General features: G+C 46.3%; 1 protein-coding gene across 8 annotated transcripts in view; it reads right to left on the bottom strand.

The window, feature by feature from the left end:
- The window catches only part of ARHGEF2 (Rho/Rac guanine nucleotide exchange factor 2), a 110989-nt gene that overhangs the window by 55864 nt on the left and 29060 nt on the right, over nucleotides 1-26065 (bottom strand). For all 8 annotated transcript variants that reach the window (XM_083589345.1, XM_083589343.1, XM_083589346.1 and 5 more), the window contains one exon: nucleotides 22439-22571. In XM_083589345.1, coding sequence (XP_083445471.1) covers nucleotides 22439-22571 — 133 coding nt within the window. The remainder of the gene's footprint in view (nucleotides 1-22438; nucleotides 22572-26065) is intronic.

Raw genomic sequence — 26065 nt, forward strand, 5'->3', positions numbered from 1 at the left:
GGCCACAAGCAGGACATGAAGGCACAGGATGCTCAGAGGTGTCCTGCTTCAAAAGATGGAGGATCCATGTTGCTGTCATGACTGGTTGCAGCTGCTAGAACCAACTTCCTCCATGGACGTGTCAAAAGGTCTTCTAAAGACAGACAGCGGCTTTTGCCACAACTTGCAGCAGTGTATTCCTAGGATGAGGTATGCACTGTGTGAAGTATTTCCTTTAATCTGTGCTGTATTTACTGCCCCTTAGTTCCTCTGGTGGACCCTGAGTTCTAATATTATAGGACAGGGATTCCCTCCCCCCTCAATCTACTTCCCGTACACTATATATAATGAGTTGGAAAACTTTTTCAGCTCAAGGAGAGCCGTGTTCCCTCATGGGCAAACTTCCAGAAGCTGCATGCCAGTGGAGGGCAGGGCTAGAAGCAGAAGCAGTCCAGCCCGTGAATGCAATTCCGTATAGGATGCAACATTCCAGCCACCCAAAAGCCAGAGGTTTCAACACACCTGCATATCTATGTGTCCCCAGTCTCCACCCAGGCAAGGATGGGTTCCTCCAGATGGCCTCTTATGTACTGAGCACATTCATCCTGATTTGCTTGCACAAAGCTTATCTGGAGGTTAGACTATTTACAGTCTTTATTGAGAATTTATTCTGATTTGTTTGTGCATTTATCCTAATTCACTTGTGGGCGACGGCAGTAAACATCTTCCCATTCACCCTTTGTTTATCCCACACTTTTCAGAGCATTTCCCTGTCACTTTCCAAACTGCAAAAGCTTGATTTTTTTTTTTTTAAGTGGGCTTGCTGTGCTAGGGGCAAAAGAGAGATCCATCGTGATTGCACAAACCTAAACTCATGGGATGCACTTGACACCCTCTGCCAAGTCTGAAGGCACCACAGAAGGCATCATCACAGCAGGCAAAAGCACCTGAGGGCATGGAACAGGGACAGTGAGAGTCCTGAGGGCCAGAGACAGATTTCTGGGGGGCCACATGTGGCCAATAGGCAGGATGTTCCTCATGCTTGATGTGTAACTTTATAAACCTACCCAGTGATTGTCTGCACACCACCTCTCTTCACAAGAGGAGCTTGAACCCAGTTTTACGTTTTGGGTATCTAAAAAATGATGTCCGAACTGACATTGAAATACACATGCACGCTAGTATTAAAATTCTCATCCTCTTCCATCCTTTTCTGGTATGGAGGAAAACCTGGACATTGACCGTCTTGCTGTTAACCAGACAGTTGGTGGTTCAAGCCCATCCAGGGACGACTGTGGGCCGAATTCCTGGATTGCAAGGGGTTGGACTAGAGGGCCCAAGTTATACAATTCTATGAAAACCATCAGTGCGCATCTATAGAACTTCATCCATTTGCAGGAGGGAGCACATTCTTCAGAACACTCACATTCAAAAGCAACACGTTTAGAAACTGTTATTCCCATTTATATGCCTGTTGTATTTGTCCATGGAGTTTTCTTGGCAGGGATACTGGAGAGGCTTGCCGGTTCCTGCTCCAGGTGGATCACATTTGGTCAAAACTCTCCACTGTTACCTGTCCATCTTGGGTGGCCCTGCACGGCATAGCTCATAGCTTCTCTGAATTATTCAAGCCCCTTCGTCACGGCAAAAGGTCCATATAGTAAAAGCTATGGTTTTCCCAGTAGTGTTGTATGGAAGTGAGAGCTGGACCATAAAGAAGGCTGATTGCCGAAGAATTGGTGCTTTTGAATTATGGCGCTGGAGGAGACTCTTGAGAGTCCCATGGACTGCAAGAAGATCAAACCTCCCCATTCTTAAGGAAATCAGCCCTGAGTTCTCACCGGAAGGACAGATCCTGAAGCTGAGGCTCCAATACTTTGGCCACCTCATGAGAAGAGAAGACTCCCTGGAAAAGACCCTGATGTTGGGAAAGATGGAGGGCACAAGGAGAAGGGGACGACAGAGGACGAGATGGTTGGATAGTGTTCTCAAAGCTACCAGCATGAGTTTGACAAAACTGGGAGGCAGTGGAAGACAGGAGTGCCTGGAGTGCTCTGGTTCATGGGGTCACGAAGAGTCGGACATGACTAAACGACTAAACAACAACAACAACATTCCCATTTAGAATGCACTACTCCTGGGTTTCCACATGTTGTTAACTGCATTTGCACATATCCCAAATGACAAAAAATGTAAAGCCCTAGATGTGTTTGTTTGAGGGCACCGTCTACATTTATCGCAGCACAACTGCTGCTGCTTCCCTCCCCATCTCCTGATTATTTAGCTCTTCTCCTCTTTATTCCCCTCCCAGCCTGCCTGTCAAATGAAGAGTAGAAGCTGCTGCTTTTCAGCCATTCCTTTTTTTTTTAATTATCTTTCGCTTCCTGGCTTAAGTGGAACCAGCAGTGGTGCAAGCAATTAATCCCAAAGAGCATTAACAGCGGGGCCTGGCTGCCTTGATTGAAACTCATCGCCCAGCCCTTACACATCCTCAGACCTTGCCCTACCACAATGGCTCCATGGGCTACCTCTCCAGGATTCATTAATATGAGTAATTAAAGAAAGAGCCTTCCCTTGGGGAGGGGGGGATGGAGCAGGAAAAGGAAATTGCAGGGGGGGGGGTTAAGCAGAATAGGGAATCCCCTAACACTGATCTCTGAACCCTACTTTAGATACCAGGGAATAGTCTTTAAAATTAATTATAGAGGAGAAAGCACCTCCATTTGAATCCATTGGTTTGGGTCCTAGCCTCCGGAGCAGAAGAAAACAGGCTTCCTCCATCTTCCTTGTGACAGCCCTAAACCCCAACTGATTATTCTCCGCTATGAATTATTCTTCTCTACGGCTAACAAAACCAGAATAAAATTATGCAAAAATAAATACCATGGAAAGGTGCTTGATTTGCACAATGTACCAAAGACACAGGGTTCAAATATCCTTAAGCATGTACTTTGGGCACAACTGAATTCTGATGGTTCTTCTCACTGAGAAGCAGACACAGCCATTTCTCTGTATGACAAAGGCCCTCAAAAATCAGCTCTGTGTCCGTTAAGTGCTTGAAATGTAGGAAATAAAACATGAAGGAGCAGTAAGTGGGTCCTAAGGCAAAAGGGGAGCTATCAGCTGGTGCACAGCCAATCTTCAGAAGGAGAATGGAAGCACCACCAATCTAAGAGAGGGGTGGGAGGCTATGGTATATTTCTGACCAGAAGAGAATGAAAAACTACAAAGAGTCAAGGAGGGAATCTTTCCCTGAGGCCTAAAAAGCATCTGAGAAACATAAAATGAATTAGAGGCAAAGGAATTCGACACACAATAAATTCACTCAGCTCAACAGGACGTGCAAAAGGCAGGAAACTACGACGAAGGACAATGGAAAACGGGTTAGACAAAAGGTGCAGTGTCCTCCCTTTGGAATGTGGGGCCTGCTTTTCGCAGGGGAGGCGAGAGCAAACAAAATGCTTTTCTCCCCCAGCTAGGTGTGCAAGGAGAGGTGGCAAATGTTGCAGAGATATAATAATTTCCCAAACTTGTTTTATGTTCAGCCACGATGGCAGCAAGAGGGCACATTGTAAAGGGGCAACTCAACCCAATGGAAAAAGTGCCAAAGGGCAATTCTATAGTGACCAATGTGACGTTTGGAAGCTTCTTTACATAATCACTGGTGTTTTAGGTAATATCATTAGAATTCCAATTAAAATATTTGTGTGTTAACTGGACTGGCTTGATCTTCCCTACAAAAATATTCAAGAAGTATGCTCCAGGTTGTTCAAATGCCTTCTTTTTATTGTGTTTTAAAAGATGCGACCAATGTAACAGTTTCACAACTGCAGTATAAATGCAATCAATACATAAATAAGGCAGATGTTTTATCTAAAAGTATGAATAAAAAATAATTTCATCATACTAATGTTTCATGGGCAAGTGTCAAATTTATGGTAATGTTTATTTGAAAGTGTGGGAAAAAGGTTTTTCTGCAAATTACCTGTGGTCAACATAACCACTCTGAGGTTTTTATTTTACAATAATAATAATAAAGTGGTGTATAAATTATATGAAATAAAATAAAATTAGAAAATAACATGGCCAATGTAACCTATGTTAATTAATGGATAAAAAGAAAAAGGTAAAGGTAAAGGACCATGTGGGAAGTTGTAATGTCCAGGGTAATTTAAAGTTAGCTGTGGCAAAACCCTCATGATTTGTTTCTTTTCAACCCAATGTTTTCAGGGAAGACAAACGTTACAGAAGTGCCCTTATTAAGAAGAGGATATTGCATCACCTGGCCAACCAATTTTCTTTTTAATTTCCCCGTCTCAAACTCAACAACAACAAAATTGCCAACCGACACTTCAGCGGCTGTTTCTGCTTCCGCTCTTTCTTTCAGGATAGCCACATTATTCACAAGGACATTGTTCTCTGCGTTTGTGGTGTTTTATTTTAAATTATGTTGAAAATTCATCTACATGTTTCACAGGGTTGTCAAGTTCCCTGAGGTAAGGCAAGAAGAGGCCTTCAGCTGCTGAGGTGAATTTTTATATCTCTAGCTCGGGAGTGGAGAAAACACCCAGTGCCGTACAGGTCACCCAGTGAGCTACATGGACACGTGAGGATTCGAACTCTGGTCTCTCCATAGTCCTAGTCCGACAGTCTAACTCCAACTGGCTCTCTTCCTCTGGGTCAGCCATCCCCTTCCTGGTTCCTTCACCGGCTGCCTTCCCCTGGCCCCAGAACTGTTCTGCCTCAGACCCTGCCAAGGCCAAAAGTCCCAATTGGCAAACTCCCTGTCTCACTATCTCAGGCCAGCAAAAGGGCAGCTGTTGACTCTTTGCACATTCTGCAGCTGTTGAAGGCACAGGAGCTGTGCCAGAAGCAAAGTGTGGCAATGCCAAGGCTGAAAAGATTGCCTTCTGAGACAAGCCCACCCTCTCGGACTGGAGAACAGAGCCTGTTATGTTGACCAAGACCAGGACCAGGACCAGAGAAGGCTCCCATCCGTAAAGCAGCCTATTCTGTGCCTATTTACTTGAAAGTTTGATTGGGGCGCCTGCAAATGACCAGTTTATTGAGCCCCTTCATCCGGATTTGCCTTCATGGAGGTTATATCATAGAACTGTAATGCTGGAAGGGACCCCAAGTGCCATCTAGTGAACATTCATCCCAGTATGGTTGCAGGGTGTTGAATCATTCCTTCCTCCCACAATTTTCAATCCATTTCTCAGTCTCTTTCCAAACTGTAATAATCCATATGTATTCATTTTAGAGGAGGTTTTGTTGCACCTTGGGTGCAAGATGGCATTAACCCACTTTAACTGTGTAAACCTAAATTTACGCTATGCAAAATAGTGACTAGTCTGGAGGCACCCAATGTTGGGTTTGGCTGCTGTAAAGCACCTAGGGATTTGTACAAAAGGTGGCATAATAAAAAATATTTCAAATCAATAAGCGAAGTAAAAGCCCACTAAGCTGAACGGTGCTTCTTTCCATTAAGTTAAGTGTACATGACAAACAGCTTCAAAAGTGGCACCCAAGGGAAAAGTCTATTGGATGCAGTTTCTCATATCGATGTAGAAGTATGATAGGAAAAGCTGCACATGGCTGAATTCTTACTTCTGTACTATTTAATGTGCACACGCAAGTGCATTGCAGGCGATTGCTCTATGTGACCCTTGGGGTCTCTTCTAACTCTACAATTCTATGATTCTATGAAATATCCACAATCAACACCATGTTTAAATGGGGTAACTGCTCTTATGCATAACAGCATTGGCACAATGTTCCCCAACCACAGATGCACACATCTTCCCCCCCACTTTACATTGGGCCTTAAAAGTTTTGGGAGCTCTCTGAAGGTTTGCATCTTATAACTCCATGCAGCTCGCAGAAGGGGGAAGAGACTGAGGGAAAGATCATTTGTCTTCCGCCTTCTGTGGGAACCGGCTCCCTGCTTGCTGCAGCCTCCACGCCCACCCAGCTGTTGCTTCAACGGCTGAAATTACAATCTGGCTGGAAAAACCAGGGGAAAGGAGGGAAGGAACTAATCCCCTTGATTCCTCCTAACAGGTGCTCCATAGCAGCAGCATTAGTGATGGAAGGGGATCCCCACCCCCCACTCCAGCCGCCCTGTTTTTCCGCTGGCCCCCTAGAGGCCAACTTGCTTGAGTAACCAACGGCTAGTTGGCGCTAACAGCTTAGCATGCAGGTCAGTGCCAGCTTAAATCCTCTTCAAAGAATGTTGCATCTGCAGTTACCGAGCAAAAAGCACCTGGGGTTTGGCTCAGGCCTGTTTGGAGCATGGACAGACCAACACCCGCAACCAGAGCTCAGCCCCAGGTCCTGTTTTGGACACAGTCCTGTAGTTAACTACTTGTGTGGTTGCCATTGGCGAGCTGGAATTTCACACAGGCGAGTCCTTCACTAGTCCATTTGATTTCCATGCTGGCCATGGAAGGAGGGAGAGGCTTTCTTTCCTATTAGATCAGGCCAAAGGTCCAATTGGCCAGCATCCTGTTCCCAACAGTGACTGGTCAGATGCTTCTGTGAGTGCCAGTGAGAGCCAGTGTGGTGTAGTGGTTAAGAGCGGCGGACTCGTAATCTGGGGACCCGGGTTTGATTCCCCGCTCCTCCACATGCAGCTGCTGGGTGACCTTGGGCCAGTCACACTTCTCTGAAGTCTCTCAGCCCCACTCACCTCACAGAGTGTTTGTTGTGGGGGAGGAAGGGAAAGGAGAATGTTAGCCGCTTTGAGACTCCTTAGGATAGTGATAAAGCGGGATATCAAATCCAAACTCTTTCTTTCTTTCTAGGCAACCCACAAGCAGGGAATGACAGAGAGGGCAGCTTTCCAGTTTGTCCTCAGCAGCTGACACTCAGAGGTGGACTGCCTTTGGTCATGGAGGTTTCACTGAGCTAGTTGCTGAGGACAGACTTATGCCCACCCCCATCAGTGGCTATTCCCCCATCCCACCCCCATCCAGACATCTCCCATAGCTGGTCTGTCACATTGGTGCTGTCCCACCCTGCTGCTATTTATAACAACCTACAGTAAGCCAGCCCACTTTGCAAGAGGAAACTGATCCCAATCGAACCACCCCAAACTTCCCCTTCAGCCCCACTGGGGACTTTTTTTTTTTTTGCCAGCGTGAGACTTCCTCCCTGCTTCTGTGGCTGAGAAAGCAAAGCCAGGGACTCCCCACCCCCTCATCAGTAACCTTATCAGGCCCCAGCCTCACTCAGGGGCTCTTCCTGGGATGGGCAGGCCCACTGGAACAACAAATAGACGATGGGGTTTTTTCTGGCATGCAGGATGGAAGCTACAAGGGGGTCTGGTGAGGGGGGGACTGCAGAGTGGAAGCCCTGAGACTCCAAAGAAATGCAAGTTATTGCCAAAGCAGCAGAAACCCAAAAGGCTCAAGGCATAGAGCCCTTTGCCAGTTCTTTTTGCAGAAGTCTCAAGGCAAAGGGCTGATGTAGGCACAATGTCTAATGTAGAAAGCACCGCTCAACCAAAGCAGCCGTATGGGCTGCTGAAACATGAAAGTGGTCCTCGTAACCCCCTCATGGCTGCCACTAATTCACAGGAGGGATGTGCAGCAGATTTGGGTGAATCCCAAATCTCAAAGCAAAAGTTGGTTGCTTAAAAGGGACTTTTGGCTTTGCAGAGGGGAAGCCAGTTCAGTACAAGGAGGCACGAGTTAAGGTGCTTTATGGCACCTCAGCAATCCGGGCATAAGTTTACAGACTTCTATCATGTCACATGTTACCCGCCTTTTCTCTAACCAGAAAGTCCCAAATGCTGCAACCTTTCCTCACAGGGGAGTTGCTCCATCCCCTTGGTTGTTTTGGTTGCCTTTTTCTGAACTTTTTCCAGCTCTACAATAACCTTTTTGAAGCAAGGCAACAGGAACTATGCCCATCCCCACTCTGCTGGCTGAACCCGAGGTTGGGATCCCAACGTGCCCCTGATGTTTTGGCCATGGGTGGGTGTTCCTGGTTCCACACGTTGCCACACATTTCATGGGTGTTCCACCCAGTGAGTCCCCACAAACAACATGCCACGCAGCAGCGCTCCATCCAAACAGCAAGGCCTTGGGAACAAAGGTGGTTCCCTCGAGGAAAGCCACCTGCGGCTCAGGTGGCAAACAAGAAACAACCATGTGCGTGTGAGTCACAGGCTGAAGACTGCAAGGCCCCAAAAGTAAGGTAGAAACACACAGGTGGTGTAGGAAATGCTTTTGCCACTGGCTTGCTGAGCTGAGCCTTAAACCAAGCTGCCTTTCCACTCTTCAAAAAATCAGGCCTTTCTCTGTAGACTGACCCTGGGAACCTTGGGTCTTCCCAATAAAAAATGCTCTCCCTGGCCTGGGGAAGATCCCTGCTTCCCTTCAACTGGGGCAGACAGGACCGTGTGAATATGAACCCACAGTGTTGCAGCCCAAACACATGGTCTGCCCCAGCAGTGCTGAATTTATTAACTCATTTTATTTCATGAAATTTATACACACCTTGATTGCAAATAAATATACAAACCTCAAAGTGGTTTACAAAAAGATAAACACTAAAATCAAGGAAAGATTATGACAATAGGTTAGAACGTACAAAAGGTTAAAATACTAAAATAAATTAAAATTCGCATCAACTTCCTAACCCTCTCTTCAGAGAACCACCGACTCTTTTGAGGGGAATGGGTGAGGGGGAAAGTGAGACCCCTGCGCTGAGAGCATGCTTCCCTTTGCTTTACCCCCATGACCAGACCCAGCTCTGTCTGCTTATGAGGACAGGAGGCAGAGCAGCCCCAGGAAGCAGTAGGCGTCAGTAAGGCAAAGGTATTTCTGAAGGACTGAGTCAGAACTACGCCAGAACGTCTGCCTCACAGTGGGGAGGTCTTGTGACGTGAGGGTGGAAAATACACTAAAGCTCAACCTACCCACGGCACCTAGCACCTTCCCTGACACTTAAAATAGAAGAACAGAGAGAAAAAGTGCCACCAGCGTGAATAAAATAATTGCGGGGGGGGGGGCACAGTAAAAAGCTCGGTGGTTTGACGATGGTGGCTGGGTGTGGAAGGGTAGAGGAACTGGAAGCCGGAATCCCCTCTTAGCAATGAAGCGTAATGAGAGCCAGAGCGTCAGGCTAGGACCTAGGAGTCCAGCGTTTGAAAACCTGTGATTTAATGCTGAATTGGGTTCCCCGCAGATTACCATTTAGCGCTAAAGAGTGGATTTCCCAGGGGAAGGTTGCAGGGCAAAGGCAAACCACTCAGCTTCATGCCTAGAAAGCATGGGACAAGCAGAAAACCACTCCGGCCTGTGCTTTTTAGGCAGGGGACAAGCGGAAGTGTGGACAAGCCCTCAGTCACAAAGCTCCCTGGGTGACCTTAGACTACTCACTGCTTCTCAACCTAACCTACCTCACAGGGTTGTTGTGGGGTTTATATGAGAACTAGCACCTGATAGACCAGGGTTTGAATCCCCACTCGGCCATGGAGCTCACTGGACTCACTGCCTCTCAGCCTAACCTACCTCGCAGTGGAAACACTATCATGCATTTGTGTTGGGGTGGGGTGGAGATGATTGGAACCCTCCCCAGGTGCTCCAAGGTCCTCTCCCCATGGCTCGGGCTCCCCTCTTCCACCCCTTGGGCCACCCAAGATATAGGTACGGTGATTTTTGTCTTCATCAGAAGGCCTTGAAAACCCCTGGCACCAGGCATGTTAGCTGAACCTTGAAGCTTGTCCCAAAGTGTTAGGCGAGCTGGATGCTAAGTTTATATTTTATTTTACATTATTACACTCTGCTTATCTCTCGCTCCTCCTTTCTTAATCATTGCTTTTCTAAAATAAACTCTTTATCATCCAGAATACTGGAGGTTGGCTGGCTTTTTTAGGCCACGACCGCCTTATCTCCCACACACCAGGCGCTGAAACTACAAGCTACAAGCTTTCTGCAGAGACTCAGGCTGACTCTTGCATCCAGCAGAGACTAGAGGAAGTCGGCTGGCAAGTTTCCCAATTCCCAGGATAAAAGCCGGGAGGATCCCCACTGCCCTATAGCTTGGAGGCTTATAAGCAGTATTGCCCAAAGGTTAGAGAGGTAGGGGGTGTTATACAGGGTGGATATACCCAGAGGATGCCATAGCAGGTGGTCCCCTGCTACTCCCATAAGAACTTAAGAGCAGTCTGCTGGATCAGGCCGATGTATCATCTAGCCCAGCATTCTGTTCTCACAGTGGTCAACCAAATGCCTGTCCCTTCCCCATGGTTTCCAGAAACTGGTATTCAGAAGCATTTCTGCCTCCGACTGTGGAGGCAGAGCACAGTTATCATGGCAAGTAGCCATTGATAGTCCTCCCCCCTCCAGGTCACGTAGAGCTTTATAGGTCAAAACCAGCACTTTGGATTGGGCCTGGGGGTGGATCAGAAGCCAGTAAGGTGGCGTGGAAGATCCATCCCTGCTTAAAGACACCCTCAGGGACAGTTTATACTTTCAAGGGAATCAAGTGGGTAAACGTTTTCTTGGGCTGAATCGCTTCAACACTGCAGGTGGGAGAAATGATGTGACCATAAAGAGCCAAGTCAGAGCAAAGAAGCCAGCCTAGTCTCCCTTGGCATACTGTTTCTCCATGTGCAGGGAAAGGGAAGCCTTCAAACACACAGCCACCCTAAAGGGCTACAGTCAAGTACTGTAACTGCTTGTTTCCCCAGTGACACCATTTAAATCAGCAGGACGTATTACAAACCAGTCACAGATCTCTCTCTCTCTCCCTCCCTACACACAAAACTGTTGGGATTGCTCATGTGGCCATAAGTTCCAGAAGATGCATGCAGACTTATTTCCTTTTGCCTGGCTCGAACCTACTGCAAATCAGCTTAACTGGGTGACTATCATCATATGATGGAAACAGCTGTAACTGTCTCCACACTGTCCATCACCCTGCAAACCTCTGCAAATGATTTCATAGGCCAGTTGGAGTGGATCTACTATGAAACTATTGAAGCTTAAGCTTCAGGGCCCCTAATCCTGGAGGGGACCCTAGAAGTTACTTTAGTCCACTTTGCTTAAAAATGTTGGGTCCAATAGACCCAATTTGAGTTGCACGACTCAAATTGATTATTATTTTTGTTGTTGTATATATTTCAACAATCCCAAAGTTTGAGAGTCAGTAGCACAGATGCTCAGAAAAACCCCATTGAAGAAGATAAGTCACTAACCAGACCTTGTTGCAAAGGGACCCCCTTGACAGTTCAAGCTTCAGGGCCCCAAAATGTAGGTCCACCACTGAGGTCAGCGCAGGGGAAAATTGGAGGAGGAGAGAGGCAGTGTGGTGTAGTGGTTAGAATGCCGGACTAGGACCAAGGATATCCCCGCTTGCCCATCAGGAAACTGAGTGAGTGAAGCTCGCTGGTCTGACCTGCCTCACAGGGTTGTTGTGAGAATAAAATGAGGAGGGGGAGAAACATGTATGCTACCTTGAGCTCCTTGGAGGAAAAGGTGGGATATAAATGAAATAAATAAATAGTAAATAAATAATAAAACACTTAGATTCAGCTGTAAACCGAGCTAAACACCATTTCAGAAGTCTTCTCCTTCCGAAAGCGTCACCTTCTCTATTCTTGTCATCACAGCTCCTGCTTGCAGGAACAGCCTGACGTTCTAAAATGGGAACATTGTGGAATAATTTGCCTTTAATGAGTCGCAAGTATTAACTTCGTTCCAAGCAGGTCAGACAGTTTAGCTTGCTAATAATATACAGTATATATCTTTAAGAAAAGGAAAGGAAAAAAACGGGCCACATTGTTGAGACCAGTCATGTGAGCCCTCAAGTAACATGGCGGGGAGAGGAAGGAAGTTTGAGAACAGCCATAAAAGGGAAATTTGCCTCTCACCCGCTCTGCCTGGGATTATTAATTCTGCAGTGCTGCCCCAGGACACAGTGGTAACCTGGGGGAGAAAATCTAAATGGCACCCCTTCTTTCCAGTAACAAACAAGGGGTGTGATCTACTGGGAGGTCCTTCTGCAAAAGTCCTATGGAAATGAATGTGGGAGAACATTCCCCTGGACTGTGCCCACCTGAGATAATATGCTTGTTTCCTGCTATGCTGCTCTTAAGGCTGCCCAGCAACTTGTGACCTCACTAGACTCCATGCTCAGAACAAGGACTGCCCCTGTATGGCCACATTCGCAGCCTACATTTAAAGCACTATGATACCGCTGTAAAGGATTCTGGGAGCTGTTGTTTGTTAAGGGTGCTGAGAGTTGTTAGGACACCCTTCCTATTCCCAAGAGCTAGAAATTCTCAGAGTTCCCTGTGAAGAGAGATTGATTACTGAACCACTCTGAAAATTATAGCTCTGGGAGAGGAATAGGCAAGCCTGGGGCTGATGGGAAATGTAGTCCAAAATGACTGGAGGACATCAGGGTTGGCAAAGGCTGGGCTACATGCTCAGTTGTGCACCAATCCATCCTTTGACTCCAAGAACAACCAGCATCTGAAACCAGTTAGTGGCTTAACTGGGTTCTCTTAACAGCGGGTCCATTCAAAGACAAGTGAACCCTGTGGATGGAGTGCTGTTTGCCAAAGGCAAATCTTGGATCCGATGCACTGAACAAAAAGTAAAATAAGAACTACCAACACCACCATATTAAGAGCCAAGACAAAGCTTAATCAGGCTTAATTGTGTCTTCTAAAAGTAACTGAAGCTGAAATATGCTGGATAGAAAAATGCAAAAACAAGTTGCTCAGAGTCAACTGATAGGCCATTTGCATGCGGTGGAATTGCAGGGAGGACAGATGGGCCAATGAGAGGCAAAGTCAAGTGCTGGATTTGATCCCAGGATGCCGCAGGAAACGCTTCTCCTTGGCAGGAGCTGAAGGTATTAATTTTTCAAAGCCCTGGGCAACTTAGGTCCAAGGTACCTCAAGGTCTGCCTGAACCCTTATATCCCATCTCGATCACTGAGATCATCTGCAGGAGCATCGCTGGTTATTCCCAGAGTTGATGAGACCCATTTGACAGTAACAAGGAACTAAGTCTTTAGTGTCATTTGTCCCCAGGGGTGTTCCTGTTCCATGTGGAATGATGGAATGGAGATTTAGCAGGCAACTTCTGCGTCAACTTCTAAACACCTGCTGAAAACTTTTCTATTCCATCAGGTGTATGCAGGAAATTAAGAACACATATTTCCATAATAGCTGATTTTCCATTTTAATTTTTTTAACATAGTTTTCATTGTGCTGTTTTTAACGTGTAATTGTTGTAAGCCACTCAGATTTTTCCTCTCTCTTAAGAATAGAGGTATATACACATTTTTGTAAATAAAATAAATCAAGTGATGTGACGGATGCAACATGTCTGAGCTGCTCAACACAGGGATCAGCCTGCTTTCTTGCCGACAAGGCTGGCTCTACCGTTAGGCTAAAGTGAGGCAGCTGCTTCAGCTGGTGTATTTTGAGGGAGAGGCCACAGGCAGAGTTGTGTGCTGCAGGCATGCCATGCACTCGCTAAGCTAGTCTGCTGACCTCAAGTGCAGGGCAGGAGGACACTGACACATCACCAGTGTTCATCAAATACAATTCAACTGCCAATCTGGCACATGGAATAAGGGGAGGCGCCATTCTGTCCTTCACCACAGGAAGCAATATGACTTGGGCCGGCCCTCCTTGGAGAGCCTCATAGGAGTCTCCCAGATTTAAACGTCATGAACACGGCCTCAGCTCAGGTTTCTCCCTTTCTGTTTTAGCAATAAAGCGCTGAGCCCAAAGGGCAGGAACCACCTGTGCAAACAGGCCACTTTTGAACTCCAAATCTGTTTATGCGGACCGCTTCAATACAGGCAAAAGGGCCTGATGCAATCATTGCACAAAGCATGCCGTGTCCTCCCAGACTGGCGGGGAACAGCTGGACATGTTTTTTCTCCCCTTCTAACCCAAATCAGCTGGAGATCCCTTTCAAGTTGGAGACGGGGAAAGAAATCCGTTCCGTGAGCTGGAGAGGAAAGGAGCAAGGAATCAGCCCCTCCTTCTTCCCCAGGCGACAACCACAAAATGCACACAGGCGCAGACACCCTGGATAAGCAAAAGGGAGCTCACACAATGAAGCAGGTATCAAAGGCCAGATTGAGCGAGGGGCTAATTGGGGTAAAATTCGAGCCCAGGCAGACCAAACCCAAAGCAGTTTTGTTACCCGAGGCAATTAACCCACCTGCTCCTCAACGCACTGAATACATTACGGAGCATTCTGTGATATCGCAGCAGGCAGCTCAGAGTTCAAGTACACACAACCGTGTGGCAAGTCTGTTTGTTTCAACGCAGGTCTACCCCAGTATCAAACAGTGGCAGAGTGCCTCCCCCCAACCCAGCTTTCGAGCAAAGGAGGTATTTGTGAGAAGGGAGTGCTATTTCCCCTGAGTCTCTCTCCCCTCCCCCCCCCCCATACTGGCCAACATTTTTCTTTTCAGTCAACTGATACCAGAAGTGAGCTCAGATGGGGCTACCATGCATAGGGTGAGAGGCTACAGGAAGATGGGATGGGGAAAGTTCAGCTCGCTTCACAGGTGTGGCCTTTACTGCTTCAAAAAGAGCACACTCTGCCCACTTTATTTACTACTTAAGTTATTCTTTCTCCACTTAAATCTCAGCTTTCAACCTTATGAGCCCCCAAGGTGGCTTGCCAGAATCATTTTAAACTACTGGAGTAAAACGAGGTAGGCATAAAGACAATTTCTTCTTGGGGCTGAGAAAGATAATAGCATAGTAAATGCCAGACAAACAGATCAAGAGTTCCCCAAGCAGGGTGCCACCAGAAAAAAGGCCCTGTAATACCACTTAGACACAATTGGGGCAGGTGAGGGTTTTAAAAAATGATGCAGTGCCAGGTTTAGCACTAGGGCTGAGGTGTGCAGGCTACAAGCAACAGCCAGTTTTAACCCTTCTGCCAGTGAACTCTCCCCCCCCATCAGAAAACAGCTGGCGCTTGGGAGTTTTGTGGATACTGATGGCAGCAGTTCTCTGTGGTCTCACAGAGGGGTCTCTCCTAGAGATGCTGCTGGGTATTGTACCTGGTACTCTTTGCCTGAAAAGCAGATGCTCTGCTACTGAGCCTTGGCCTGTCCCTATTGAATTGAGTAGGACTGATCCAAGCTAGTAATTTGATGTTAAGTTCTTAACTGTGTGTGCGTGATTTCTCATTTCCCCTCCTCCCTATTCAGAAGCCCAGTCAAGAATGCAATTGTAAGGAAATGTCTTTAAGAAGGAGGAGGGAAAGAAAGCTTTGCAGCAGCCTAGAGGGGCACAGAGGGCAAGCATTTACACATCAAAGCCATCACTGGGCAGAGCCTGACCATGTTAAACAGCTGGCTGGTAATCTAGATTCCCCCCCCCCCTTCCTTACAGAAGTGGGAGAGGGGAGAAGGGGCACAAGATTAGATCTGGAATCCTGGGCTAAACTACTTCTCTATGAAGAAGGAAAATAATCTTGGCACAAAGGTGTGGATTCCTAGGCAGGCTTTCCTCTTGTGTGTTTTGAGAAATAAAGGAAATGCTCTGAACTTCAAGGAGGAAGGACGTTGTCATCAAAGATGCTTGAAAAGAGAGGCTCACCATCCCAAAGTGCTTTTATTATTATTATTATTATTTTTAAAGTGCAGCCTGTAGCTGGTGAACTAAGATATCACAAACCGGATGTTAGAAACTGTTGCATTATTATTTTTTTACATTATTTGGGGGCAGCAGCAACCTTGGCATCTTTCAAGTTTTCCCTTCCCTTTCCCCCCTTACTAGAAACAGTCAGTTCAGTGGGGAGAGCAGCCACTGTCTAGAGGAGCTGGCCATAATGGCTGGGGCTGGTGGGAGTTGTAGTCCAAAACACCTGGAGGGCACCAGGTTGGCGGAGGCTGCTATAGAGAGAGGTAAGGAAGGAGCACACCACGTGTTTAAAGCACATGACACCCCCCCTCCCCACAAACAAATAATCCTGGGTAACTGTAGTTTGTAAAGGTTGCTGGAAATTGTACCTTTGCGGAGGGAAAACTACAGTTCCTGGGATTGGGGGCGTCTCGTGTGCTTTGAATGTGCGTTGAACATGCTTTAAATGTGTAGTGTGGATCTGGTGGTGACTGGAGTTTTGTGTCTTGTGAAAATATGGGGGCAAGACAGCTTGGATCCTCTTCCTTCCAGGGCCATCCTGAGACATTTCGTGCCGAAGGGGGAACAGCCTCCACCCCACCTTGCATACCCTAATCGACACGGGGCACAGCCTTGAGGGGATTTATCCTGGCATGGGCTCTACTGAAATGAAAGGAAGCTGGTCAGACTATATCTGGAGACATAAGAGCATGGGATCAGGCCCATGGCCCATCTAGCCTAGCATCCTGTTCTCACAGTGGCCTACCGGATGCCTGTGGAAAAACCAGCAAGAGCACAAGAGCCCTCTCCCCTCCTATGGCTTCCAGCAACTGGTATTGAGAAGCACTGCTGCTCTAACTGTGGAGGCAGACCATACCATTGCCATCATGCATCCAGTTCTGCATGCTCAGAGGAGGTGAGCAGGGTGGGGAGGGAGCTGGGAAGCTAAATCGTCTCTCTGGAATGGTTGAAAGAGTTGCAGAAAAGAAGATGAAGGGGAGACACAGTTCTGGTCACCTCACCTCAAAAAGGATGTAAAAGTTTCCAAAAGGAGCAACTGAAATCATCAAGGGGATGGAGCAATTACTCTGCGAATAAAGGTTGTAGCATTTGGGATTTTATAGTTTACAGAAAAGGCAAGCAAGAGGCAATGTGAGGAAGGTTTATAAAAATATGTGTGGCATTGAGAGAGTGGACAGAGAGAAGTTTTTCTCCCTCTCTCCTAACATCAGAACTCGTGGACATCCAGTGAAGCGCAGAGTTAAACTATGAAACTCGCTCCCATGGGAGGCAATGATGGCCACCAACCTAAAATGGCTTTAAAATAGGCTTAGACAAATTCATGAAGGCTATAACAGAAGGTATGTCCTACCTCCACTGTTGGAGGCAGCAATGGTTCTGAATACCAGTTGTTGGAAACCACAGGCAGGGAGGGGGCTCTGGGGCTTGGGTTCCTCCTTGCTGGTTTCCCCCATGAACCTGTTTTGCCACTGTGTGAACAGGATCCTGGACTATAGATAGGCCAATGGTCTGACCCATCTTACGTTGCAATCTTCGAATCATATCTGAAAGGCTGTCACACAGAAGCAGACTAGTTCTCTGTGGCTCCTCAGGGTGGGATTAGAAACAGTGGGTCAAGAGCGGCCTGGATAATTGCACGGAAGGAGATTTTGGCCACATTGTAGGAGAAGCTTCCTAAGGGTAGCAGCTGTTCCATACTGGCACAGATCGCTGGGAGGGGGGTCACTCTCCTTCGCTGTAGGTACTTAAGCAGAGTCTGGGCAGCCATCTGTCAGGGATGTTGCGGTTGTATCCTGCACTGTGAATCCTGCATTCAGCCAGGATGGGCATGCTAGGCCTTCCCAGTGGCTCTCTGAGTATCTCTTGTGCAGCAGCCTTTCATTCTAGAGGGGCTTTTGCCACAGAAACATCTCACTGGGCTGTGCTTCCTCAGTCAGATCAGAATCCATTACAGTTATATTAGCCATAGTGGCTTAGTAGAGCCTCCATATTCAGCAGGAGCCTACCACTAAATACCAGCGTCAAGCGACATGTCCAAGATGCAGCCTTCCTGCCCTACTCGTGGGCTGGGAAACAGGGATGTGGACTTGAGGGATGTTTGTTCCCCTTGCCCCTGGCATTCTTAGACTGATTTGGACACCCACAATCTGCCTCCTCCTATTTGTGCTGTGGTAGAGCCACCTCTAGCCCTGCGCGTCCTAAGCATGTGAGGAAAGCCCCGCTTTCTCTGGCTCTGCTCCCAAGGAAACAATGGCTGGAAGCTCCTTCCAAACCAAAGAGGCCATGGCTGAAAAAGCCCAGGGTGGTGTCCTTAATCCCTGTGTAAACAAACCCTCGGCCTGGCATGAGGCAGGAAAAGGCCACGACTTCCTCTGACCTCACCACTCCAGAGGCTGTTGTACAAGATACAGGGAGTTTTTTGAGGAACTGAGAGAAGCTGAGGAGAAGGCAGTCTTAGGGGCTCAGGGCTTTGGAAGGGCCAGCACCTCTGGTTCCCAAGGATAAGCCAAATCAAGACTTAGTGTCAATATGCAAACAGGTGGCGTCTCCTAAAGAGGAGAAGGTGCCTGCTCTGTACCTTCTCTGGTCTTTCTGCTGCTGCACTCAGCCATGGTTTGATGTGTTGTCCAGAACCAGACTTGGGCCTCATCTGCCCTATCTGTTTAAAGCAGTACCATGCCACTGCTTCCTCCATGGCATCCCCCAAAGAATCCTGGGAAGTGCAGTTTGTTAAGGGCGCTGAGAGTGGCTAGGAGACACCCACCCACCGCTCCAAATTCCTCACAAAGCTCCATTTCCCAGAGTTCTCTGGGAAGAGGGACTGACTGTTTAACACCTCTTGGAATTGTAGCTCTGTGGCGGGGGTGGGTGGGGAGTAGAGGTCTCCTAAAAACCCTCAGCATCCTTAACAAACCACACTTCCCAGAATTCTTTGGGGGAACCTGTGACTGTTTAAAGTGGCATGGTCCTGCTTTAAATGGATAGTGCAGCTGGGGCCTCACACATGTGTCAAAAGCCATAGATAGCACATGACATTTTGCTGCCTGAGGCAAAAGCAAGATGCCACCTTCCCCTGTTCCACCTGCTTAAACCATTCATGAATGAGACACTGATAGCGGGTGGTCTGATAGAGGTACCCTGCTCTTGATGGGGTTACAATCCCTCTGAAGGAGCAGGCACATAGCTCAGGGGTACTTCTGAATCCTTTGCTGTCACTTGAAACTCTAGTGGCCTCAGTTGATGAAGTACCTTCCATCAGCTTTGACTGCTGGCCCAGCTGTGCTCCTATCTGGAAAGGGATAGCCTAATGTCTGGTACCTATGCTCTGATAATGCCTAGGTTGGACTACTGCAATGTGCTATATGTGGGGCTGCCTTTAGGTTTGGAAACTGCAGCTGGTGCAAAATTTTGATGGCAAAGACAGACAGAAGCATGGGCCTAGATCAAGTAAAACAACAGAAATATTTAACTGACCAATCACATCGGTTCTGCCCCCCCCCCCAAAAAAAACTTGGCTACACTCATGGAAGGAAAAGGGTTAAGCAGCCTTATCCATTCACCTCCCCATCCCTCCAACTACGGCAAGGTGAGGGGCAGGGGTAAAACCTCAGTGGCACAACCCTGGCATTGCATGCAAAAATGTCCTGGGTTCAACCCCTAGTGTCTCAAGGGAGCAGGTGCTGGAAAAGACTATTTTTCTGCCCAAGCCCCCCTCTGGAGAGGCCCTGCAGGTCTGAGTAAATAACACCAGGCTGAGTGGGTGAATGGTCAGACGTGGTGCAAGGCAGCTTCCCTAAAACATGAAGTCTCAAGTGCTGCTTCCAGTTTAGTTTTAAAAGCGGGGAGTAGGAGAGAAGTTATTATGTACTGCTGAGCATATAAGGTGCCTTTTGGCCCTCGGTGATGTAGACTTAGAAGATAGTTGTGGTGGATGAGTAGGGAACCAAATGAAGACTGCAAAACACTTTGCACATTTTCTTTTATAAAATCACTATAGAACTGGCCAAAATGGTAGACTTTGCTCATTTTCAAAGTGGGGAAACAGCACCACCTCTTGAACAGTTTTGCCACTCTCTCACCCGCCCCGAGTCTGGTTAAGTATAAATGCTCAGATCTTAGTCAGTTTGGAGTCACAATGAGAAAGACTCATTCCTGCTTGTGTATCCTGTGCCTCTGGAGAGTAGCAAAATAGTTGGAACAGGAGGGTTCTCCCCGCCTTTTTACGAGGAGCCCTCAAGCTGCATCAAAAGCTATAGCTTTAGCAGCTGTGCTCCTGCAATGCTTTTTATTGCAATTATAAAATGAGGAAAAGGCTCTCCCAAATATAATCAAATTGACAAAGTGTTAATTGAGATTGTCCATACAGAGATAGGTGATGTAATTAGGCTGATCTATACACACACCAAAGCTAGGAATCACTCAGGGGCCCAAAGGCATGCTCTGGGAGCAGTGGGGAGAAAAGGACACCTCAGAGAACAGCAGGATTTGCAGAATGGTACAGGCTGCAGCAGTGTACATTACACAAGTAATTCCTGTCAAAGCAAACCCAAATACAACTTTTTTTTAAAAGGCCACATACAATTTTAAAATAAAATAGGACAGGCCCCCATCAGTGTTGGCAACCCGCTGATTGACGAAGGCACACCTGTTTAGGAAAGCAATACCCCGGACATGAACTTCTGGTTTTATTATTCTAACTATTTTAATTGCGATGCTTTATAATTTTTTGTTTTATTGTGCATTGTAATTAAGGATTTTACTGTGCATTTTAATTAAAGATTGATTCTATAGTTGTAAACTGCTTAGAAGCCTTTTTTATTATTATTGCATTTATATTCCACCTTTATCTCCAAGGAGCTCAAGGAGGCATGTCCATAGTTCTCCATCTCCCCATTTTATCCTTGCAGCAACTCTGTGAGGTAGGTTAGGTGAGTGACTGGCCCAGAGTCACCTGTTGAGCTTCCTGGTTTAGTGGGGGCTTATGTCTTCGTCTTGCCCAGGTCCTACTCCAACACTCTAACCACTACACCACACTGGCTCTCAAATTTTGACATACAAGTGGCATATAAATTAATTATTATTAACTATAATAATTAATTAATGGTTATAAATGTAATTATTATGATTAATAATAACAACAATCACTGCGAACAAGGGCTCACATTGCGCCAGAGCCTAAACTTTGGGAGCGTGAGACAGCAGGTACAGAGTGCTGTTCTCCCAGTTCAAAGGTAATCAAAGCCCAACACACAGACTGCTGCTGGCCAAGGAGGAAGGAAGGAGTCAGCAGGTTTTCCCACCCCTTTGTTTCTGCTGCACAAGCTCCAAGATCAGACCCCTCAAGGAACCTGAAGCCTGCAGCAGTAGTTTCTGCATTTTTACACTGGCCTGCCAGTGCTAAGCCCCCAGCAGGGGCTCTGCCATATCCTAATTTCCTCCAAAGGCAGGGACAAGGGGTTAGGATTGCACTGGTAATCCCAAATAGGAGGCGGGGGTGGGGATCAGCTAGCACGGAAACAAAGTTGAAAAGTCCAACATAAAACTACCCAGAATAAAGGAGAAAGACACTAGCACTCCCCCCTCCCGTAAGAATCTATAAGCATCAACACATTTAAATTAATACATGAAATCAAATTGAGAGGCCACCTTGGACATTTAGTAGACCCAAAGTGAGATGAAAATGGGTGGGTGGGTGGGACGGACACAGACAGACACACACACACACACACACATTACTGGGCAAGTAATGCACAGTTTCACAGGGGTGTTCAAATACATGTTATCCAATTGTTATGGAGTATCAAAAGCACACTTTCAGAGCCCAAATAGCTGCTTCTTTTTTTAAAGAGCTAAGCAATATAAAAAGCAGCCAACATGTGATGGGGAGACTTGTAAGGCATGTGTCAGCTTGGGGAGGAGTGGGGACTTTTCCATTCTGAAAATAATGCTGGAGAGTGAAAACCACCACCCCTCAACACTGTGGCTCACACACACATCCCAGGCTACTATTGCTTGAAAAAACAAAGTAGGGCTTTTTGGGGGGGGGGGAGGCACATCTAGTTTGGCCCTAAGGCATAGCGTTTTAAGAAGCAAATTACCAATGCCTGAAGTTAACAGATGGGTTTAAGGAACTGCAAAGATGAAGTTAACAAGACAAAGAGAAAATGAGATCTCAATGTAAAACAACCCAAAATCTTACATTGGACAGCTGGTCCTATTAACTCTGGAATATAGCTATAATGGAGAAAACTACGCATAATATGAGATTTCAACAAGGACTAGAAGCTCCAGACACTTTTTATATGGTTTGACATTCTGGTGTTATGCATACAATGGAACCATCATTTTCAAGGCAACCCTTCTGCAAGCCTGGCAAATCTGGAACTATACTTGATAATTAGATAATGCTGATATTGTTTACTTGGATTTTGTTATTTTAACTCACGTGCAACTGTACTCATTTTACATGCTTATTTTATAGTTTGCTTTTCCTCTTTTGATTTTCATCTGTTATAACAGTTTTCTTTGTTTTATATACACTATAAAATGAAATAAGAAACATTCACCAAACGAAAGAAAGAAAATGAGATGCTGAGAAAACCTGTGAGCACTTTGTTCAGGGTTTTTTTTGGGGGGGGGAGGGAAACCTGCACTAGGAAACTGATTGAAAACAATTAATTTTCTTTACTGTAGGCATTAAGCTGTTAAACCGGAGAGATTTGGAGGCCGTGTACAAATCGATGCTTATACAGGATCAGTTTCGCATGGATGAAAGACACAGCAATGAAATCAAACTGTAAACTTCCAAGGCCCTACCTTTGACTTCCCAGTCATCTTCTTTAAGAAGCTGAGGGTCCGCCCCAGGGTGGTCCCCTCCCTCTGCGGGTGCACCTGGTCTTCGGCCTCCACCGTGGTGGCGTCCAGCCGCCCGCAGCTCCCAGCGCCGAAGCTGAAAGCATGGAAAATGTGAGAAAGGAGGAAGGTAGCAAAACAAGCACACACTCACTCACTCACTGGTACCCAAGCCAAACAATCCCCCTTTTTGTTGTTATTGTTTCTAGGCCAGGAAGTAGGGAGGGGCCGGCTCCCTTGGCGGCCCCCAGTGACCTCAGAGGGTGGCTGCTCCTATTCCCAGCTGGGGAGAGGCAGCACAGAAGCATCACTGTTTGCTTAAGCTCCACTAGCAGCGAGCAGAAAAGAGGCAGGCTGCACATCATCACCTGGGCCATGAGCAGAGATTTCAATGCCCCAGAACCTCTCACAGGCAGAGAGGCTCCCCCTCTGTTCCCATCTTGGGGTCTCTCCTGAAAAGGACTTCCATTAGTGCGGGAATCGACTGCCACAGATCTTTCACTGCTACCTTCATATTTGAGCTCATCACTCCAATCATAAAAACCCCCCGTTTAAAGCCTTGGTGCTCCCTTTAAAGCCCTAAGCGGCTTGGCATCCAAATTCCTGAAAGCACACCCTTCCGCCCATTCCAGCTTGCTGGCACCCACAGATCTTCTGCTGAGACCCTGATCCAAGTGCCTTCCTTACTGGAAGCGAAGGATGCAAATGCCAAAGAGGAGGTCTGGAATAGCATCCCTCAAGAGGCAATCCTGGTGCCGACTTAATGATGTTTTCAGCACTGGGTTAATACATTTTTATTTACATCTTAATTCCCGTAATCCCTCACTCTGCTTTGTAATTCTTACCTGCTGTCTTTTATTGCAGATGCTCAGGTGAGTTTCTTATTGTATTGTATTAGGTTAGTTATCTATATCTGTTTTGATTAAACTGATTAAACAGCCAGAATGGTTTTGCGGTTAGAGTGTTGAAGTACTAGGACCTGGGAGAGATCAGGGTTCAAATCCCCGCTCAGCCGTGAAGCTCACTAGATGTGACTTTGAGCTCAGTCACTGCCTCTCAGCCTAACCTACCTCACAGGATTGTTATTGGGGTTATATGAGGAGGGGGAGAACAATGTACATCACCTTGAACTCCTTGGAGAAGAGATGGGATATAAATGCAAAACAACAACAACCTGTCTCAAAAGTCAAAGCGGGGGTAACATATATAGTAATAATCTTATTATTATTTGTCTATTCTGAAGAGAACAATATCTCCACCCCCTTTATATGTTTTGGGGAAAAGTATTGCTGAACTTTATTTATTTAGCACATTTGTACCCCACCCTTCAGCCAAAAGGGCTCCGACAGCAACTCACATGCAATCCCTACCCGCAGGCTTACAATCTAAAAAATGTGGCATGTAAGGAAAAGGGACGGGGAGGGAAGAGGAAAATCAAAACCAAAACTCAGGCACCAGTTTCTGAACAGCTGTTCCTATAGTGCCCAGCTGGCACAGTTCAGGGGCAGGAGGTGCCTGGTGGAGCTGCCACAGCAGTGCTGATAGAGCAAACTCTGCTTCCTAGCTCTCCCACTGCTGGAAAGGCAAGACACAGCTCCTAAAAAAGCCAGCCCATGGAATAGCAGAAGTCCTACCAGATGAGTCCTGGTAATGAAGATGGGAATACGAATTGGCAGGGGCAGCGATGGGGAAGAACGGACACATTCTCAAATACTGGGGTGGGGGGTGGGGGAGACTGTAATCTGAATTTACAGAGAGGATGGTGGTGATAATGTATGATTGAGAATGCTGGGATTTTTATGGGACAGCCCCCTGACCTCTCCTCCATCTCTTGTCTTTGCCTTCCTCAGCATAAGTTAAGCCCTCTGTGCCAGAAGGTATTTTCAATGTGTATGTTTTGTTTGATTTAAGAATTTATAAACTGCTTTATATAGACTAAGCAGTCAACAAGAATGTATAAAACCAACCAACCAACCAAATAATAAAACAAAATCACGAAGCTTTAATAAAAACTCTTCCTGTGAATTGGCTGCAAACTAAGAACAGCAATTCAGCCGGGGGAAGGCCTGAGTTAGGTGCTTCTTCTTTTTTAATTGTTTTATTTAACCCAATGTTGACATGCTCCATAGCCAAATGTTAAAATTTATGGGGCAAGCAAGTTTGCTTATTGGGGGTGGGTATTTGGTGAAAACTCCACTTTGGATCTTGTCATTCTCTAAGCTGCATAAGAAACAACACATGATCAAGAGTTTTCTGTGGTACAATTTTCTCATGTTCAGTGCCTGTCTCTTCTTTAAGTTGTCCCCCTTTTACAATTCTGCCTACGCCTCAGGAGGTGTGTCAGAAAGCTCTCCCCCACCTCGGGAGGGGCAGATTAGTCAATTTCAATTACTTTCTGCTTCTCATTTTCCCAATCTTAAATGCAGTTCTCCACATTTCCAGTTTGTATTAAAAAAGTCCTCAGGAAAACCCATCACAATTTTACTATGGTTTCTCCTAACATACACATTTTTGTATGCAACTTTGCCAAATAGACACATTTAGCAAAGCAATTTTCCTAATGCATTGAAAACGGGGGTGGGGAAGTTATTTTTGCTCTCAAGACCATATCCTTATCAGGACTGGCTTTGCAGGCCAAATTTGACAGGCCACTGACCTGTCAATCATGTGATACCGTTATGATGTCACACGATTGCCTGGCAGGTGAAGCTGCCAGTACCCTCCTGTCAAAATTCTTCATGCAGCTTTGCAGGTCTTCCCAAACTTCCCCCTTAAACCCAGTACTGGGTGTTTAAAAGAAGAACACAGGGAGACTTGCAAAGGCAACCACTATAGAGCAGTCTGTCTTAAACCTGTAACAGGTCTTTTGAAGTAGCCTCCAACCTGTTCTTCTAAGGGGGAGGTTGCTTCAAAGTGTGTACAGTATTTGCCAAGCACTTTAAGACAGGATCGACTGCTTGTGCTCCTTTCTTTCTCTCTTCCTCTAAACTCTAGGGAGAAAGGTGTTTTTGCAAGCAAAGGCAAGGATGGGTGGGTGTGTCTCCCGTGCTCTGGTTTGCTTGCAAAACACTCCCTTTAAGATCAGAGCACGATGCAGACTGGCAGTGACTTCTGTGAGTCTCCTGTCCTTTGAAATCCCGAATCTTACAGTGATCTCTAATCTCCATTCACCAGCAGATGAGCGGAGATTAAATCCTACTGCTAGGCCTTGGGATACAATGCAAGGTTAAATCCTGCCCTCCTGCCCATCAGCTGATGTCACCAGTGATGTCAGCTGATGGGAGTGGGTTGGGAAAAACAGCCTGATGGGCCAAAACAGCCCGATGGACCCTCTGGAGGTCCAAGATAGGTCCATTTGCCATAAATTCTCCACCACCGATTTAAAAAGTTTTAAAAAAACATTTAATACAGTATCTTTAAAAACTCAGTGTGGCATACACTGTGTACAATGGAAAAACAATTTGCATTAAGACAAAAATATACCCTAAGAGCAATAAAACGGTGTCATTTATCTATTTAATGCCCTTCTATCCCATATTTTTATTTATTTTATTTATTGAATTTTATTTTATTTTATTTTATTTTATTTAT

This window comes from Podarcis filfolensis (genome assembly GCF_964270895.1).
Source record: "Podarcis filfolensis genome assembly, chromosome: 16".
NCBI lineage: Eukaryota > Metazoa > Chordata > Lepidosauria > Squamata > Lacertidae > Podarcis > Podarcis filfolensis.